This window comes from Triplophysa dalaica, chromosome 23 (genome assembly GCF_015846415.1).
Source record: "Triplophysa dalaica isolate WHDGS20190420 chromosome 23, ASM1584641v1, whole genome shotgun sequence".
Taxonomy (NCBI): domain Eukaryota; kingdom Metazoa; phylum Chordata; class Actinopteri; order Cypriniformes; family Nemacheilidae; genus Triplophysa; species Triplophysa dalaica.
In genome coordinates, this window is record NC_079564.1 from 17,894,777 (window position 1) to 17,912,960 (window position 18,184).

At 39.0% G+C, this 18,184-nt stretch overlaps 2 protein-coding genes across 2 annotated transcripts; both read left to right on the forward strand.

Moving 5' to 3' along the window:
• The first annotated feature begins 1,275 nt into the window (after positions 1–1,275).
• tbc1d24 (TBC1 domain family, member 24) lies at positions 1,276–8,330 on the forward strand. Its single transcript, XM_056737969.1, has 7 exons — positions 1,276–1,344; positions 3,449–4,488; positions 5,002–5,160; positions 5,331–5,394; positions 5,497–5,592; positions 6,167–6,398; positions 6,515–8,330. The coding sequence occupies exons 2-7, from the start codon at positions 3,512–3,514 to the stop codon at positions 6,667–6,669; spliced, it is 1,683 nt and encodes a 560-aa protein (XP_056593947.1). The 5' UTR covers positions 1,276–1,344; positions 3,449–3,511; the 3' UTR covers positions 6,670–8,330.
• A 1,683-nt stretch (positions 8,331–10,013) lies between these two features.
• Positions 10,014–17,862, forward strand: atp6v0cb (ATPase H+ transporting V0 subunit cb). The gene is made up of 3 exons (XM_056737995.1): positions 10,014–10,277; positions 16,298–16,481; positions 16,835–17,862. Exons 1-3 carry the CDS (start codon positions 10,205–10,207, stop codon positions 17,037–17,039), a joined length of 462 nt encoding a protein of 153 aa, XP_056593973.1. The 5' UTR covers positions 10,014–10,204; the 3' UTR covers positions 17,040–17,862.
• The last annotated feature ends 322 nt before the right edge of the window (positions 17,863–18,184 follow it).

Genomic DNA, 18,184 nt, shown 5'->3' on the forward strand with positions numbered 1-18,184 from the left:
TCTGAAAATGACAAAGTCCTATTTTTGGTCTACATTTAAATGTGACAATCTATTTTTATTTATTTAGCGTTGCTGTAGATCAGTGGTTCTCAGAGTTTTTCGTTGAAAGGCCCCACAAATAAAAACTCATGATCTTAACTTAGAATTTTAACTAAACCAAAGACATGTTCAATTATAAAATGCTGAAACATTTTTTTTTTTTTTTTTTTGTGATGTTGGATTGCACAAAATGTTTGATCAACTTCTATATTTCATAAAATGTCACAAAAACTGTTGCCCCCTGGACCCGGTTTGTTCCCCCCCAGGGGGCCACGGCCTTCAGTTTTGAGAACCATAGTGTTGATAGCTTTCCTAAAATCAGGGACCGGTACAATGTCTAATATGGAACATTTGCTTTGGAGCGCAAGAGCTGCAAGTCCAGACAACCACAGACTGTTTGCAGCACTGCAGCCTTGATTGAGTTATCATAATAAGTGTCATGTGTGAGACGGACGCTGTCTCATTACCAGAGCGAATGACCCTCTTCACAGTCACAAGGCCATAACTTTAAACATGTCAGGTGATAGTGGACCTCGCCCCTCCTTTTCATTGCTCCTTGAAATGAAGGCAAACATTTGTGTTCCTGCTAAAAACAATAGAACCCATTAGAGAAATACAAAGGATGTAATGGTAAGCGGAACCAGAGTAGTTTCGTTTTAATAATTAATATAAAGTTGGTTTTAATAGGATCTATAGTGATGTCTTAGGGTCTCTACTAATAATATTTTAGGATGCAAATCAATAGAACACCATTAAATCCTACTGAAAGGAGAGACATAATACTACATTATTGACTGTTAGCTGTTTCACAATTGTGTAATTATGCACCTGTACTTCTGGGAAATATAAAAAATCTTCATAAATTAAATTCTTTGAAAACAACGTTTTGCCTTTACTTGTAAAAGCATTAGAATAAAGTTCTTATTTTAGATTTTATTTAAACAATTCAGAGATAACAATAATGAAATACAACGTTGCATAAACTACATAAAATATTCCAAAAATACATCCAAAGTCATCAGAACACAAAGAAGAGAAGACAAGGAAGAAGAAAAAATATGTATTAATCAAAGTAGATGAAAGATCTAGTCATATCTCTTCAACAAAAGAAATAATTCATTTCTCTCAGTTATTTAATTAAATGTTCCACTTCACATAAGAAGTCTATAAAGGTAGGTATTTTCTTAAGATCACATTTTAATAGATATGTCACATGAGTGAGGGTGCGCGGTGACGGCAGCGCTCACTGCGCATGCACGCACAATCCTAAACATGCCCGCTGACTGACAGCCGAAAGCGAATCAGGTACGAGCTTTCATTCAAATGTTTTTCTTATATTTACATTTTCTGAATGTCAAGAATGTATTCGCGATTCCTGCACGTAACGTGCGGCACTATGATGGTTTAAATGGCGATTCAGTGTGTGTCTGAGACATTAGCTGCAAGCGCCATTCACATTAGCTACATCTTGAAGCCTTGTCGTTTCATGCACCGTTGCATGGATCGAGAACAAATGCGAGGCGCTGAAATAATACACTCTGTTGTGTCTGCATATGCATTAGTGTTGCGTCCCGGATTGTGACTATAAAACGTCACGTGTCAAGAAGTGAACGACTTTTTCACAGGAAATTGAAAGCGTGTCCGTGTTCTCCAATGTCACTGTCTGTCGGTGAAACTTGACAAATGTGAAGTACACATGTATTCTTTCTCGGCATATCAAAAAGTGTTCGGCATATTAAGCTGATGTGTGCGTATACTCATACTCCTATAGATCGCTAGGCGGGCGCGGCGCGCATGACTGACGGTCTGTCTCGCTCGCTGATTGGTTGCCAGACAGACTTGACTGGACGATTTCTAATCTGCTTTTAAAACCATTATCACTAAACTGTGGTTACTTGGTGTTTGGTAATATATTGAGTTTTTCCGTGGTAAATGTTCGGGAGAGCCTTAGTTACCTGTATGCACTGCACCAAGCTGTTTACCATTACAAAGTGTATTGTATTTTGTGCCTTTTCTAGTGGGATTTAATGGTGTGTTAATGGTTTGCATTAGGGATGCGCGATGAAATATCCGCCATATAGGTATCGGCCGATAAATGTACATTTTGAATGGTAGCGGTATCGTCCGATAGAAATAATTATGCCGATACTTTAAAGCCAATAAATCTTAAATCATTTGACTTCATCTGTTTGCTGGTCGCAGTTAAAATACAGTACAGGACTGTCTTTCTGTCATGATCATTCACTTACTGTTATTATAAAAAAAGGAACACACACTATTTTTGATGTGTATATTTATTATTTCAATGTGTAAATTATAGAAACATAGCATATTGTTTGATTCAGACTGCTGTCTGTATGCTTTCTGTCTTGAGACCTGTTTGACATGTGGCTGTTGAAAAAAACATCTAGAATTTGTTAAATACACCAGAAAAGTTTGAAGGTTAAAGAATCGTTAACTAGTGTAAAGTGGGCTTGGTACATGATTTTTAGGGGGGAAATAGAACTAATGGTTTTCAAATAAAAAAAGTTGTCCACTTTTTGCCTTTTGTGTCAGTTTTATATTAATATTATAGATGCTGTATATCGGCCAATATATCGGTTATCGGCGTCCAATGTTAAAGAATTATCGGTATTTGTTATCGGCCAAAATTTACATATCGTCTCATCGCTAGTTTGCATACTCCAGATAACATCCCACCAATAGAACCCAACAGTAGGCATTTTTTCAAGACTTGTCATATTTCACTGACTAACCCTTTCTGGGTTTTAACCTGTTGCTCACAGATGCACATCCACCTGTCGTGATGTAAATGGATTATAGACAGTGACCCCGATGCCGTTTACCTTAACAGCAAATCCAGTTTAGTGTTTCAGCTTTGTGTCTGAAGTTTATGCTGTTGATGTGCTATTGACATTGAGGGATCGTCCAATAGACGCTCTTAATTCATAGAAAGTGTTCAATACAATAATCCACTGCATGCATAGCAGGTCTTGTGAAATAAAGGAAGGCAGAGAGAGAGAGAGAGAGACAGAGGGGGCAGGGACAGAGCAAAGAGATTTCTGTTGACCTGTCTTTCAAAATCTAATAAACGTAATGGGCCAATTCGGTTGAGTCTGACACAAATACAAACATTCAGAGTCTGTAGTGAGAGTAAATCTGTTGCTTTCTTTACACAGCAGCAGCAGTGTTATTGTTTTGTGACTCCATGTTCTCTAATCTGTATTGTATAACATATGACGGAGGATATTTTTGTGTTATGATTATGTCCAGTCCAGACAGTGACCGAAATTATAAAATCGATATAATAAAATCTTTTGAATATAAAATTCTCAACACTTTTGTCAAGTTAGCATGTTGCTACTTCATACATAGCACTTTATAATTATGATCATTTTTGTGTCAACAGTTGAAGCAGTATGGGCAGATAGTTTCTATCTTTCCTTCTTTGTTTGTGATCCAGTCAGAGGTCATGGCGGTGGATTGCGGTGTATTCGTGGACTGGTCTCAGTTGGCCAATGTGTCTCGCGATGCGGCTCCCAGTAAGACAGAATATAAAGACTTTAAAGAGCTGAAACAGCACGCCCGCTCGGGACACTGGGCAAAAAATCACGCACAGCGAGGTGCTGTTTACCAGCAGCTCCTCAAAGCTCTCCCTTGCCGCACAGTCACCCCAGACGCTGAAGTCTACCGGGACATCATAGGGAATTCAAACAGCAAGCGAAACCCATCCGCCTACCCACTGCCGGATTTTGTGGACGGGGCAGCTGTGCCCCATTACTGTCTGAAAGCGGAATCAGTCGGCTCGGTGCACGCTGTCATTTCCTGCATAGCAGGGCAGTTTCCGGACATCTCGTACTGCCCGTCGTTGCCGGCGGTGACGGCACTGCTGATGCATTGGAGCGCAGACGAAGCGCAGTGCTTTGAGGACGTCAGTCGTATGCTGGCCTGCAACGAACCTGGGCGACGTTTGATAGACCAGACTTTCCTTGCATATCAGTCGGCCTGCATGACCTTTGGCGACCTCATGCACAAGTACTGCCCCGCTGCGCATAAGCTGATCGTCGCCACGGCGACAGACGTGCTGGAGGTTTACTCTGATTGGCAGAGATGGGTTTTGGGTGATCTTCCTTGTAGCTACGCTGCACGTGTACTAGATGTGTTTTTGGTGGAGGGCTACAAGGTTCTCTATCGGGTTGCGTTGGCCATTCTGAAGTTCTACCGGAAGCACTGTGCGGCAAACGGCTCAACCTTAACCAAGCAGGACTCTGCAGGGGTCAGAGGTGATATCCAGGCGTTTGTGCAGAACATCGGCAAATGCGTGACGGCAGACAAACTGATGGACAAAGCGTTCTCCATTCGCCTGTTCAGCCGCAAAGAAATCACGCTGTTACAGCTGGCCAATGAGAAATCACTACAGCAGAAGGGCATTACTGTTAAACAGAAGAGGTAATAAAAAAAACATCAGTCTGCGCTCAATTCAGAGAAATATTTAATGTTCGGAACTTCGGATATCTGAAGGAAGACTACTTTTGGTACATTGATTCTTTTAGTGTACTATTGTAGCTGATTCTGTACTTATACAATATACATGACATGCATTGGATACACAGATTTACTTTTGTTTGTGATGTTTGTCTTATGTTTCCTTTATCACACACATTTTCTTTTCCCATTTTCATTACCTTTATGTTCCATTTTAAGGTCTGATTTGTTTTTCCTCTTGTTCTCAGTAGTTTATTCTTTAATGTTCAATTTCTGCTGCTCTTCTATCATCTTTCTGTGCTGTGCTTTAGCTCTAGAAGGTGAGTCTTCTTCTTTGTCATCCTCACAATTTATTATTTTTTGGGGGTGTTTTCCAAATTGTTTACTGATGTTGAAATTTGGTCAAAATGTGTATGTATGTGTAGTTAAAGCGCTCACTCTCCCTCTCTCTCTCTCTCTCTCTCTCTCTCTGTTTAGGCAGAATGTACAGTTAGCCGTGAACGCAGATAATTTCAGCTCTGAGATCGTCAGTGCTACGGAGATCAGAGATATCTGGTCGTGGATCCCTGAAAGATTCGCTTTGTGTCAACCAAAACTACTCTTCACAACCTCCACACACGGCTGCAGTCTCAACAGGTGAAAACATCCATCCACACACACACATGCATGTGCATTAACACACAAACACAGATATGCGCAGACATGTACATTAACACACACACAGATGAAAGCATCTTTTAATTGCATAAATGTAATTAAACACTAAGTGAATGTCTCATTATGTCTGTGTATGATGATTGTTTCAGGTTTTATTCACATTGCGAGGGACACGAGCCAACACTGCTGCTCATTAAAACAACAAGCAGAGAGGTACTTCAGTCTTTCGTCGCTCTGTTCCTCTTTGAAAATGTGTTCTGTATAATTAACCTCTTCGTTTGGGATTGACGTGTATCTCATCCAATCCTGTTGCAGGTGTGTGGGGCCTTCCTTTCCACTGATTGGGAAGAGCGGAAGAGGGGCGGGAACAAGCTCAGTTTCTTTGGCACTGGAGAGTGTTTCGTTTTCAGAGTATGTCACATTTCTTCCAGTCCTTTCTATGGTTAATAATGGGATGCTGGAGTAGAACGGGGACTGAGTGAACTTATGTGAGAGAATCCCAGATGTATTCTGTTTCATGACCACTTGGTGTCACTATTTGACAAGAGAATGTGGTTAATACAATCAGACATTTAATGTTTATTATTTCATCCTGTCATGGTCACAGAGAATAATTTTTTGCTCAGTAAGCTTTTTCTGTTTTCATTTTTTCTATTCAATTCTATTCAATATTTATTTATATAGCACTTTTGTCATGTTGCAAATATATATTTTATGTACTACTTTTGTGTTGTATATTTCTCCTAAAATCTACTCCTAGATGCACAGTTTTATAAGTTGGTCAATGCTTCCAGTTTGAACCCGCAGGTATCAGGTCACCAGCCCGGATCTCTAACCACAAAGTTACATAACACTGTCTGTTCAGAGAGGTGTTATGTCCAGTGTCTGACCACAAGAGAAACCACAGGAACAGTTACTTTTATGTTTTTGGTGTTTTTCAGTATAGTTTGTGTGAAACCTAAACAGTATCATGGTTTTGTTTCAGATGAAGCCAGAAATGGAGCGCTATGAGTGGGTCATCATCAAACACCCGGAGCTGGCGAGCGCGGCCCAGCCCCCAGCCGATGACCAGGCTGGCAACAGTTCACCCCTGAATCTAGAAAAACCAGCCACAGATCCATCTCACCTCTCACCCTTCCTCTCTGCACGACACTTCAACCTGAACTCACGAAACACCTCCATGTTTATGGCGGGAAACATCGACTCTATCATTATTGGTGAGTCAGATGCCGGTTTTTGTCCTTGCTTTGTTTTGGCTTTGTTTGGTGAATAGAAGGTTTACTTTAAATCTCCATGAGCTGTTTCTGTTACACATGATCTGTTGTTTTTACAGGTGGAGGGGACGGTAACGCTCTCTACATCGATTCAGAGCTGAACCACGGCCGAACCGAACGCTGCCTAACCTTTGACAACCCTCCTCTGTGTGCCGAGAGCTTCCAGATCGCTCTGCTGGAGGTGTGGGGCTTTAAAGACACCATGGAATCGTAAGAAAGGCTCACGTCTTGTGCAGATCGAGAGCTGAGAAGACCATGATGGTTTCCCTGATGGTTGTGTGGTGTTTGACGTCCCTTCATGTAGGTGGTTGGAGCTTCAGTGCTCCTCTGTGCACTAAAACAAACAACCTGAGTTCCAGTGAGAATCAAGTGCTTAATGTGTGAATATTTATAAGTGAAAAACTTGATATGTATCATTTATCATAATGTATGTCAACATATTTTATTTGTTGTTGTTTTGTCATATATCAGCAGACGGCATGTGGAGAATTGAGAAGCTTTGATGAAGTTCAGTTTAACATCTAACAATATCTTTTATCTGTCCTTCTTTAAACGGATGTTAGTAATGATAGTGTGAAATAACGACCAGTACAGTAAAATACAGCTGAGAGACTTTGGTTCAACTATATCAGAGGAGTAAGACAGTGTGTCCTGATGAGAACAGGGTGTCTTTTTCAAAGGTGATTTATTCTAGGTGTCTTTTTGAAGGTATTTCATGTATTCTGTGTTGCTTATAATAGTAAATGTGTGTGCTGTACATTAGTCTGGGGCATTAGAGGCGAGTACTCTGCCCGTAGGTCACGATGTCCTCTAGCGCTAGATTGAACACATGTCTGTACCCAGGTAAATCTCATGGAGAAATGTCCTTATAATATTTGCATTCTTGTTTTTAGTTAATTCACCCACTGTTTGTTAAAATGCATATATGGTCGAATTGAGAGTGATTCTCTATTACATCCCCCTCTGCACTGTGTGCCAACTAAAAGAGACAAAGAGAACTAAAAACATTCTCACTCTTTATAGACCTCCAGTTATGTTTGATTATTGATCTGAAAATAAAAGACTTCTGGGATTTCCCCCCCAGAAGATATAGGCTATATATATTATTTAGGCCTAATATTTAAAAGGCCAAAGTGAAATTTATGTTTCAGCCACTCGTTATTTAGTGAAAGTGAAGGATGTGAGGCTCTCAAGCTCCTCTTGCTTCATCTGAGCTGGACAGCCCCTGTTTAGCTTCTGCATTAGGCTTTATGAATTTTCATTTTTTGTGTCTTCTTATTTAACTAAATAGCTGAGTTATATGGCTGATGACATCATCAATATATTTTTTTATGTTAGAAAGTATTACAAAAATTATTCGATTCATAATTTTCTCTGGACTTTTTAAACATTTTGTTTTGAAGTTGGTAGATGTTGGTAAATCATCTACAGTTTAAATGACCATTATCAGTAACATATTGTTTGATATCAGTAGGAATGTAGTAATCTCTGCTCCAAAGCATATCTTTAAATGAACCCTTGAATGATCAAACCTGAGTGTTGATGAGTGTTTTGTGTGTGTCTTGTGATGTGTTGTCAAACAGTGTGTGGATGTGTCTTATTCAGAAACAGCAGGGCTTGTGTTTATCAGTGATACGCGGTGTTTCAAGGATGGAATTTAAGTCTTAAACACGTGGGTAACAACATTGTGGTATAGTGTCAAAATGCTGTAATTGATGTTCTTGTTTTGTTATGTCAAGTATTTAATAAGCTCATATATTGCATGCTGTAAAGGCAGTAAATATGTTTTATGCAGAACACATGGGCTCTACAAAATAGTGAGTTCAATTGGATGATGCATAAAGCAACAAAATAAATGGCCAATAAAATGGTTTCTTCAAATGTGTTGTGTTTGTACATAAAAATTAACTCAGAAAACATTCATTTTCAGTAATTATGCTCATTTAGTAGGAAATCCTTTATTGTCATTAAGTCAATTCTGTATATGTGTTTGTTGTGTTTTATATGCAGTGTTGGGTAAGTTACTCTGAAAAAGTAATTAATTACTAGTTACTCATTACATATTCAATAGTGTAATTGTCCAAATTACTCTGTCCAAAAAGTATTTAGTTACTCATTACTAATTACTTTCTATATCCTACATCGACCTTGATTAGTTAAGTGATTCAAGGATAGACATGAAACGGCTTATTTAATTCATTCAAATAAATAATATTATTAACTGACCAAAGTATTACAAATGTGAGCACCGATTTTAAAGTAAGATTTTGAATGTTGATGTCAATTACACTATTGCACACGCATATATTTCACAAAGTATATAGTTTAAGTACATCAAAAGTAACTATAATTAAATTACAGAAAACATATGAGTAATCACTTACTTTACTTTTTCAAGGGAAAAGTCATTAAAATACTGTAACTAATTACTTAGTAACTAGTTACACCCAACACTGTTTATATGTGAGTTTGACCTTATGGTGCAGATTCACCCCTTGGCTAAATGATACCAGACTGATTGATCTTCTCTTATGTGTCCTAAAAACATCTGTCCACCAACAGAAACTCACGCTAAAGATGAAAAAAACTATATAAAAGGATTTAAATGGCACATCATGTTTAGAGCACAAAATAACATAACAAATGTAAGGAATAACATTGAAATCCAACCAACGATTGTCTTCTTATAGACACCGTAGCCTTTCATTCATGTTTTTAATGTCTATCTGTTTAATGAGTCCATGAGTCTCATTAAATTCTTGCTGACAGAAGGACGTGGCGTTTACGTGACGTCACCGCGCCGAATGACCTTCATCTCGGGAATCCTCATGCAGTTCATCACACCACTGTGTGGTGGACATACAGAACATTATTTTACTCTATAGGAGCATCATTTAAAGTCGTCAAACGGATAACTATGCATAATAAAACATCTTAAAATGTGTCGCCAGCGGTGTGCTCATCGACGCCCTAGGACGATCTAACACAGAAAAATCTGAATAACATAAAATGCATACACGGTAATACTATACATTTACAATTATAATTATAATCATTTTGCAACAAGCCTGGTCTTTCAAATAATGCACCATAAACAATAAATTTAGCCGATTCCTGAAAAAGCACAATATTTGACAAAAATCACCTTTGATTTTATCAATCTTATTGATATTCTGGAAACAAAGGGTTGCTACATTATGAGAGCAATTAAATATGAAAGGAATAGCTAAAATAAAAGAACTATGAGCCTATGGTGTTCACACCCAGATTATAAGAACATCATTTTTATTCTATGGATCTGAGCATCTTGAGTTTAAAGGGAAAGCCCGCAGCGGAGCTAACCATCCTCATCACAGAAGGGGGAGACCAGTGAGCACCAACATCCTTAAATAACTCTCCGTGTCCAGTACAAATATTTGATATCTACTGCTTATATAATTTAAATAAACACTCTTTCTTATGCTTTATTTAAAGCAGGCTGTTATGTTTTTCCACGGCTTTCTTCCCCTCAGCTGGATGGCATCTCCCTCACGGTGAATCTGGTGACGTTTTCCGCCATTTTGTACCGCAGATTGATCTGACAGAATACGTGACGAGCAGTTTCCATCCTACGGTTCGGATTTATTAACGATCTTCTCGGCCGAACCCATCGCCCATACAGCCTTGTATCGGTTCATCTGGCCGATTCTGCTCGTGTCCAAAAGTATCAGCCGGTGACATTGTGGGTTTGAGGTGAAATCTGAGGAATAATGTCGTCAGGAAACCCCGAATATTCGTCGTTCTTCGCCGTGATGGGCGCATCAGCAGCGATGGTCTTTAGCGGTAAAACAATCTATAAATATATTGATTTAACACATTTGATACAAAATGCATTAAGTAGTACACCTGCTTACACATGTATAATTATTTCTGCACGATTATAACGCGAACCTCCTGCAGGACGTATTTTTGATGTCTGTTAAAATTTTAGGTATTTTTAATATAATTGTTGTTGTTTCAGTATATACACATACTTAATAGATTCATTAAATCATTTATTCAACAATAACTGGTTTTGCATCAAAACAATGTCTGTTTGATTAGAATCCAGGCCTGTCTTTACCATTAATGGTGTCTGATGAAATTGTTTTATTTTGATCATTATGGAAAACAAATGGTTGTATATTCACACCTTTTTGTAATATTGCACTGTACAACGTTACACGTTACATTTAAACGCAGGAATTCAACCACCCTCGAGGTTTAAATCTTCATCAGTTCTGAATAGATTTTGAGATTAGAGAGGACAAGGGATTATTTACCAGGTTAAACAGGTTTATTTTAACATCTTTTTTTACATTTATTGATCATCACTCACATTAGGTTCAGAATCAGAAATTTTCAAGATGAGTCTGACTGTAATACAGTAGCTGAACATATTAATAGTGTGATATTGAATTATTTATCATTTTTATTAAGTGAATGTCAAACTGCAGATTGTTCTTACAGATCTGATCTATTTCAAGACATTAAAAGCATTTTCGTGTGACTGTGAGTTATATCGTCCATCCCAAAGGATTTAAAACCATCAATACTTGATCCAATTACTGATTTAAACTGTTTCAATTTACAATCCAAGTGAAACATGTAAAATAGTCAGATTGAGATTCCCGGTTGTAGATGTTGCAGAAATGAGGAGATGATCTGAAATATCTGTGGACACAGTAGAGCAGACATCACGAGCACAGCATCAGGGCAGCGTGCCATGATGGTTCTCTGGTGGACTGGTGGCGGACGCTTTGGGCCTCTTTGACATCATCTAAGCATTTAAATGTTATTTCTGAAAATGTCCTCCACATCAGCTACGCAAGCACACTACGGCAGCTGGTGTGTGTTTGTTGAAAGTGCTTGTAGATGCAGTCCAGGCTGGACAGAATGATGTGATTTCAGCAGGTGTCTGCTCTACTGGTCATATTTGAGATTAAACAGCCTTTCTAATGAATTTAAAGGACAAAAAGTACATATCTCATATTTCTGTGAGTAAATTGATAGAGGGAAATTTTTGACAGGCCTGCAGGTTTCAGTTTGTCATTAACCACGAGACAGGTGCATAGAGAGGAACTGTACTGTATTTTGTGTTTGTATTCATTATTTAACCTACAAAATTAAGCCATACACAGCATGATATCAAAATAACCTTCTTAAAACACACTTCGGGTCTTATTTTGTGCATAAGTGCATTTTATATCAAAGAAGAAGAAATTAATAATATGCTGTTTTCAGAATTTACTTAAAATGTAATCTTTTCTGACATGTAACTCTTGCTGTCAATGCAAAAATCCGATAAATTTCGACTCTGAATCACGCAAACGAGTCGTCCATAGTCCGAGTCGCCTTCCGTCGTGGAAATGCGTCACTACATATAGTCCCCGCCTACGTCATGCTAGGACTGCCTGTGAAAACCCCACTCTACTCCCCCAAACACTGTAGCTCCTGAGAGTCATTCGCGGTAGACCAATCACAGCAGACTAGACCGTCTGACCAACCACAGCAGACTAGGCTAGCAGAAAGGAGGGGATTAGACAAATGAATCGCCGGACGAATCATTTGAGAGTCAGTCAAAAGGTTAGGTAAGAATAACTACCTATTATTAGGAATTAATAGTGTTTTTACACATTTTATGTAGATAAACTTGTTGTTGGACACTCCATAAACCAAAGAAGGACCTTAAAAATCCCTAGTTATGTCCTGTAACATTATATTACAATATTTGCTTTAGTTAGTTGGTCAGAATGAAGGGCTATGTCCAGGAATTGAGTTATCAACTCGGTATAATAACGCTTGTTTTTCAAGATGAGATGATGTACAGTATATTTACTCATCAAGTTTCTGATTTGATCAGTGTTGTGATCGGACCCGATGCGCATGAAAATAGCTGATGGTTGATAGGCTAATAAGAGACGTTACAGACAGATTTCTCATACTCTCATTATGGCACACTTTTAGTCTGTTAGTTGTTTGCTCATTTCTAAGTCGCTTTGAATAAAAGCGTCTGCTGAACAAATTCAGTGTGCCAAGGCATAGCAATGCAAAACAAGGGAGTCTGGACATATAGGTAGACCATCTACAGGGCCATATTTACTACCACTGTTTTCTATAGAATTACATTCTATATGTGAGAGATCATTCTAGTACTGTGTATGTATGTAATTTATGCTGATTTAAATAAAAACTCAGTGTGTTAGAGGTTGAGCTACACCTTTTGGAATAGCGGCTCTCAATTATTGTGCCCTATATTGGCAATAGCTTTTCTACATCTAATCTCTCAAACAATATTTCAACTGAGATAAGTACAGCATAGCTTTGCCCAAAATATGCTTCATCTCTACAGATCATTGTCTCTCAGAGCAGATAGAGGTGTTTGTAAACTGAAGTGTTTGTTGGTAAATGTACTGGTGTGTTTGGTTGGATGGTGGCCATCTGTACTCTGAAGAACTGATTCTGGTCTTCATCACAAGTGTCCATCTGTTACCCAACGCAAACACAGTCTCTTATTGGCTTGTTAGGATGAATCTGTTGTGCAGTTGTAGTAGTAATCTACAATCTACACCAGGTTTACCCTTTAATCCCGGAGACAGAGATTAGACTAAGATTCCTGAATAAACTAGCAGTAATGTGCAGTGTGTGTGTGCAGATCTACAGCGCCAGGCTCGGGAATGACCATACACACATCAGTGTTAAAATACTGATGTTACAGTGAAGCAGGAGTCAGTCAGAGGGACGTGCGAATACACAGTCGGTCCAACTGATTGAAACGATAATTCGATTCTACCCCTCACTCCTGCCCCTGCAAACATAATGCGGTTTAGCTTTGATGACTGGTATATTTGCGTCATGGATGAGAGTATCACTGTTGGTACTTGCTTCAGCTATTTAGAATCACGATTTAAGGAGAAGGTGCTAAAATGGAAGATGTTATTCACTTTTTGTTGTGCTTGCTAAAGCATTGATATTATAATTGCCCACATTAGTTTTTTTTAAACCCCTAATTAGGGGTGTTGCACTATGCGTATTCGTACCGAACCATCACAGGCCGTAACAGGGAAAATTCCAAAATGAAGTCATCATTCATTTGCCCTATTCCCTTCGATGGGCATAGTCCCTGGAGTTCGGTTCAAATGAGTCATCCTGAGGGCAATGTGCGCTCGTTCCAAGGGCCAATCTTCTGGGGCATGTTCAAACTCAAACCGGTGCGCAACGTTTTGCTACGGTTTCTGGGTTGAACGACATGTTTCCTGGAAACAGTGTGCCACTGTGTGCAACAGGGTTTGAGATGTGTTTTCTCTAGTTTGGTGGGTGTGTCAAGAATGTCAGCACAATCAGCAGCAACATGTGTATATAATAGTGGTGGGCATAGATTAATTTTTTTAATCTAGATTAATCTAGATTAATTCCAAGATTAATCTAGATTAAAAATGGCTCATTTGAATTCTGCCGAAGGCATTCAGAATATGTATGCTACCCAAATAATGACTAAAAGTAAGTCTTTGAGAACGGGTTTCTCAAGCCAGGTGGCGCATTAGACCAGGGGCTCATCTCCTGTTTCCAAAATGCATCACAAACTGCTTGAGAAAGCTGTTCTACTATGATAATTGGTGATGAAAATTAAATTATGTTCAATGTTGTGTTTACTTCCGCATTAGCTAAGGGATGATTTGCGTTTAGGTGGTACTTGAGACTGGAAGAGCTCCTACAGTACATTTACATTTAGTCATTTAGCAGACGCTTTTATCCAAAGCGACTTACAAAGAGTGAGGGAGCAAAAAGCGATATGTCATACAGGAGCCATAATACATTAGATCTCAATACAAAGTTACTGGTTTCAACTAAAGCTAGACCACTACCTGTTAAGAGAAAGTTTTTTTTTAAACCAATTCCGCATTGCACAAGGTGCAAACAACCTTAGTCTTGTCGATGTTTCTATTGGGAAGCTTCTTAAAAATTAATATTCCCTGAAGCAAACCCGGCGGCTTCATAGCTGCATCCATGTTAGCACGTCACGTTTGATGTGGTAATTTCACAGTAACGTTATGTTGTGTTCAGAGCAAACGCGAATGGCGCGTCAAGCGCGAGTGATTTATATGTTAATGCAAAGAGCCAATAGACCTACTTGCTGCGCGAATCGTGCGAATGAAGCCCTGGTTATGAGATGATGAGGCGGCTTCTGCTTCCGCGAATGACTCGAATCACGCGAGTTGAAAAATCTCGTTCTCGCCCCGTACAGTGCAGTTAAGCTGGTATACATCCGCGCTAAAATATCAAGGTGAAAGTTATCATAGCTTGCGTAGTATAGACCCAGCTCCCAACCCAACTTTGAGAATAGATTAACGGCGACATTTTTTTTATTGCGCGATAAAAGTCTCAAAACGCCGTTAACGGCCCACCACTAGTATATAACCACATGGTATTAATGAGACCGCTTGCACAATGGGAAGTAAAGCTATTTATAAATGTGTCGGTATACGCATCAATTGAAGATTGAAAATTCTTCAAAAAGAACTCAAATAATGGCCTTCTCAGCTGCCATAGTTCAACTCATGCGTCATCACAACGGAAGTGACTAAAACCGTAATTCATCGTCTGGCCGCTAGAGGCTGGCTCCAAAACAGAGCAGAATCTCATTGAGCTCCATGTCAAAATGGTCAAGCTTGTTACAAAAAATATTTTAATCTAAATAGGTATTTTTGCCCTTCATGACAACTGTGAAGGGGGGTGAATTTTTTTATTACTCATCCGTTAAAAAATTCTGCATAATCAAGGGTGTGGCCACTTGAGTGACAGGTGTCCATTTAGCTATCACTTGCACATTGTAGTTTCAGGTCATTTAGCCCATATAAAGTGTGAACCACTGTAAACATTTAAATGTCAACCGCCAATATGTCGAGCTTGGCGAGCGTGGTTTGTTTCTGCAACCAGACATGTTAGCTCCACCCACGTCCTGCCTCTTAGCCAATTTTCGATTTTCTGGGAATCTTTGGGCTTCATTTTTACTTTTCACAAACCTACGAGTAACGTCACGGACACTACATCTATATTTTATACAGTCTATGTTTCATTCATACTTAAACGCTCGTTGTGTACAGTAAAGCGCTGATTAAAGTAACCATCTGCACAGCCCAGAACATTACAATGCTGTGTATGCCACTTTAATCTAAAAATACTTTTTAAGAAATTGAATTCAATAAAAAACAAACAATATTCATCTGAACAGCCACGAAACACAGTTAATACAGCTCCTAATATACTGTAGCTCTTGTACTGCATCTCTTTAGCGCATCACTGTGCGTATAATGAAACAGCGCCAGCTTTGTGGCGTAATGGCGCAACTGCAGTTACAAATGACAGTCGATTGGTTGCAGTGTTTTTCGTCACGTCTCTGCTGCACCTGTGATGGACAGTAAAAAATGCTTATGATGAGCTCAGCACTCTCTTCCAAGTTGAACATTTTATTCATTTTTTTTTTACTGTAACTGACAAATTCCGGCCATAAGAAACAATACGAGAGTGGGAGGGAATGGGAGTCATTATTCTGGGCTTGGGACGGGACCGGATTTTTACCCAGTTTTTTTGCGGGATTGGGATCATGGTATGTCCACTCCTGTGTCACCCTCTATTGTGAGTGTGTAGATAAAGCTGTTCTTTGAGTTTTGTCAAATTTATTTCACTATATGTGAATCAATCCTCTTTTGGCTAAAGGGATCTTACACATATCCTTTGTTGAATGCAATCCCAAAGTGCATTGCAATATTAAATGCTATTATAAAAAAAGAAAAATAACATTGCACTTCTGCCTCTCTCTGTAGCGTTGGGCGCAGCGTATGGAACAGCTAAAAGCGGTACGGGTATCGCTGCCATGTCAGTGATGCGTCCAGAGCTGATCATGAAGTCCATCATTCCTGTCGTCATGGCGGGAATCATAGCCATTTACGGCCTGGTGGTGGCTGTTCTCATTGCCAACAACATCTCTGAGAAGATCACTCTGTACAAGTGAGTGTATCACACAGTTTTGGTATGTCATATTTATATCAATACAAAATATGGTAGGTATTAGGGTATTGTGTGATGTTAAATGCTTGTTACATAACTTGTTTTATTATAAATTAACCCAGTATAGAGATGCTGAATCCTAATCCATATCCCCTTTAAAAGACTTCATTAAGAAGCAATATAAGCACTGAATAAGACACCATTTTTGATGCATTGTGTTAATAGTCATATTTCTTTTTCCCTTTCAAGTAGCCTAAATGTAGTGTTTTCAGGTTACCAATAAATGTAGAAACTGAATTCAGAATTTAATGTCTTATAAATAAGCTGGTAATAATCTTTCTTTTGTGTCGCAGGAGTTTCTTGCATCTGGGCGCAGGGCTCAGCGTGGGTCTGAGTGGATTGGCAGCCGGTTTTGCCATCGGCATCGTGGGAGACGCAGGCGTGCGTGGCACCGCCCAACAGCCGCGCCTCTTCGTCGGGATGATCCTCATTCTGATCTTTGCTGAAGTCCTAGGTCTGTACGGCCTCATTGTAGCTTTGATCCTCTCTACCAAATAAACTGGCAGTCGGCATGCGGCGCTGCCACACCAGACGATGGGGGACATGGAACACGAAACAAAAAAATGCGGGAAGGGGGAAACATTTTCGAAACCTTAAACTAAAAATGAATATTAGAAGAATTGATGAAATGAAAGGTGGGGAATAATCCTACACGTTATAACGTTCAGTTTTATTTCTGCGACGTGTACAGTCGTCCCAGTTCAATAGTTTTGATTTCTTGTAAATGCAGTATATAGTGATTTCGTCATGTGTCTGTGAAGAAAAGAATATATAATAATAATGAAAGTAATAGTTCTGTTTGTTTCCCGCCCCCACTTACCTATCACTCCGTTAGCCAATCATGCATTCTCTTTCACTCCCTTTACGTTAGACTGGTAAACGAACGAATGCTCGTGGTTCCGTCTTTTCGTGTTTTGGGAGTTTTATACATTTGATTTCTGCATTGATGTCAAAGATGTGTTTGTGAAGTGGAAAAAACAGCTGATCAATCTGTATGTGGAATGGAATCGTTTTTGTTACCATCCATTTTAGTTTTCCACTGGTTTTATTTATGAAGATATTGTTCATAAAAATGTACTTGGAGCTCCTCAGATCTTCTGAATGATATATATAAATATATAAACAGATGTATAAGAATAGACCTGCACTGACTGGGATTCCTGTACTGTTTAAAAACTGGGGTTTCTGGTGAGTGTTGTATTGGGGAGCGTTTCAGCTTGATGTGTGTATTTATGGTTGTTTCTTGTGTATATCTGATGTTTGGTTGTATTAAAGATGTGTGTGTGCCCTTTCTGAGGGTCTCACAAATGTAATTTCCACATGCCTGTGTTCCCTCTGCTTATTCATCATTCAGTTCACGTGAAAGCGTGCGAGTATGTGCAGCTGTATTTATCTGTCCTGTCACTCAACAGTAACTGAATTACACATTGAACATACAAGTAGTTTATTTAGGACAGAAGACTAGAATGTAGTTTCTAATTCAAATTAAACGGCTGTTTTAGTTTAGGATGCAACAAAGTTGATATAACGTAACAGCTCTGTTACTGTATGTCGTATAGAACAGCTGTGACATGAAAGGCCTGTTATTATTGTGCTGACCTATTGCCCTATTTTTATTTCACACGGAAATAAAAATGTCATTT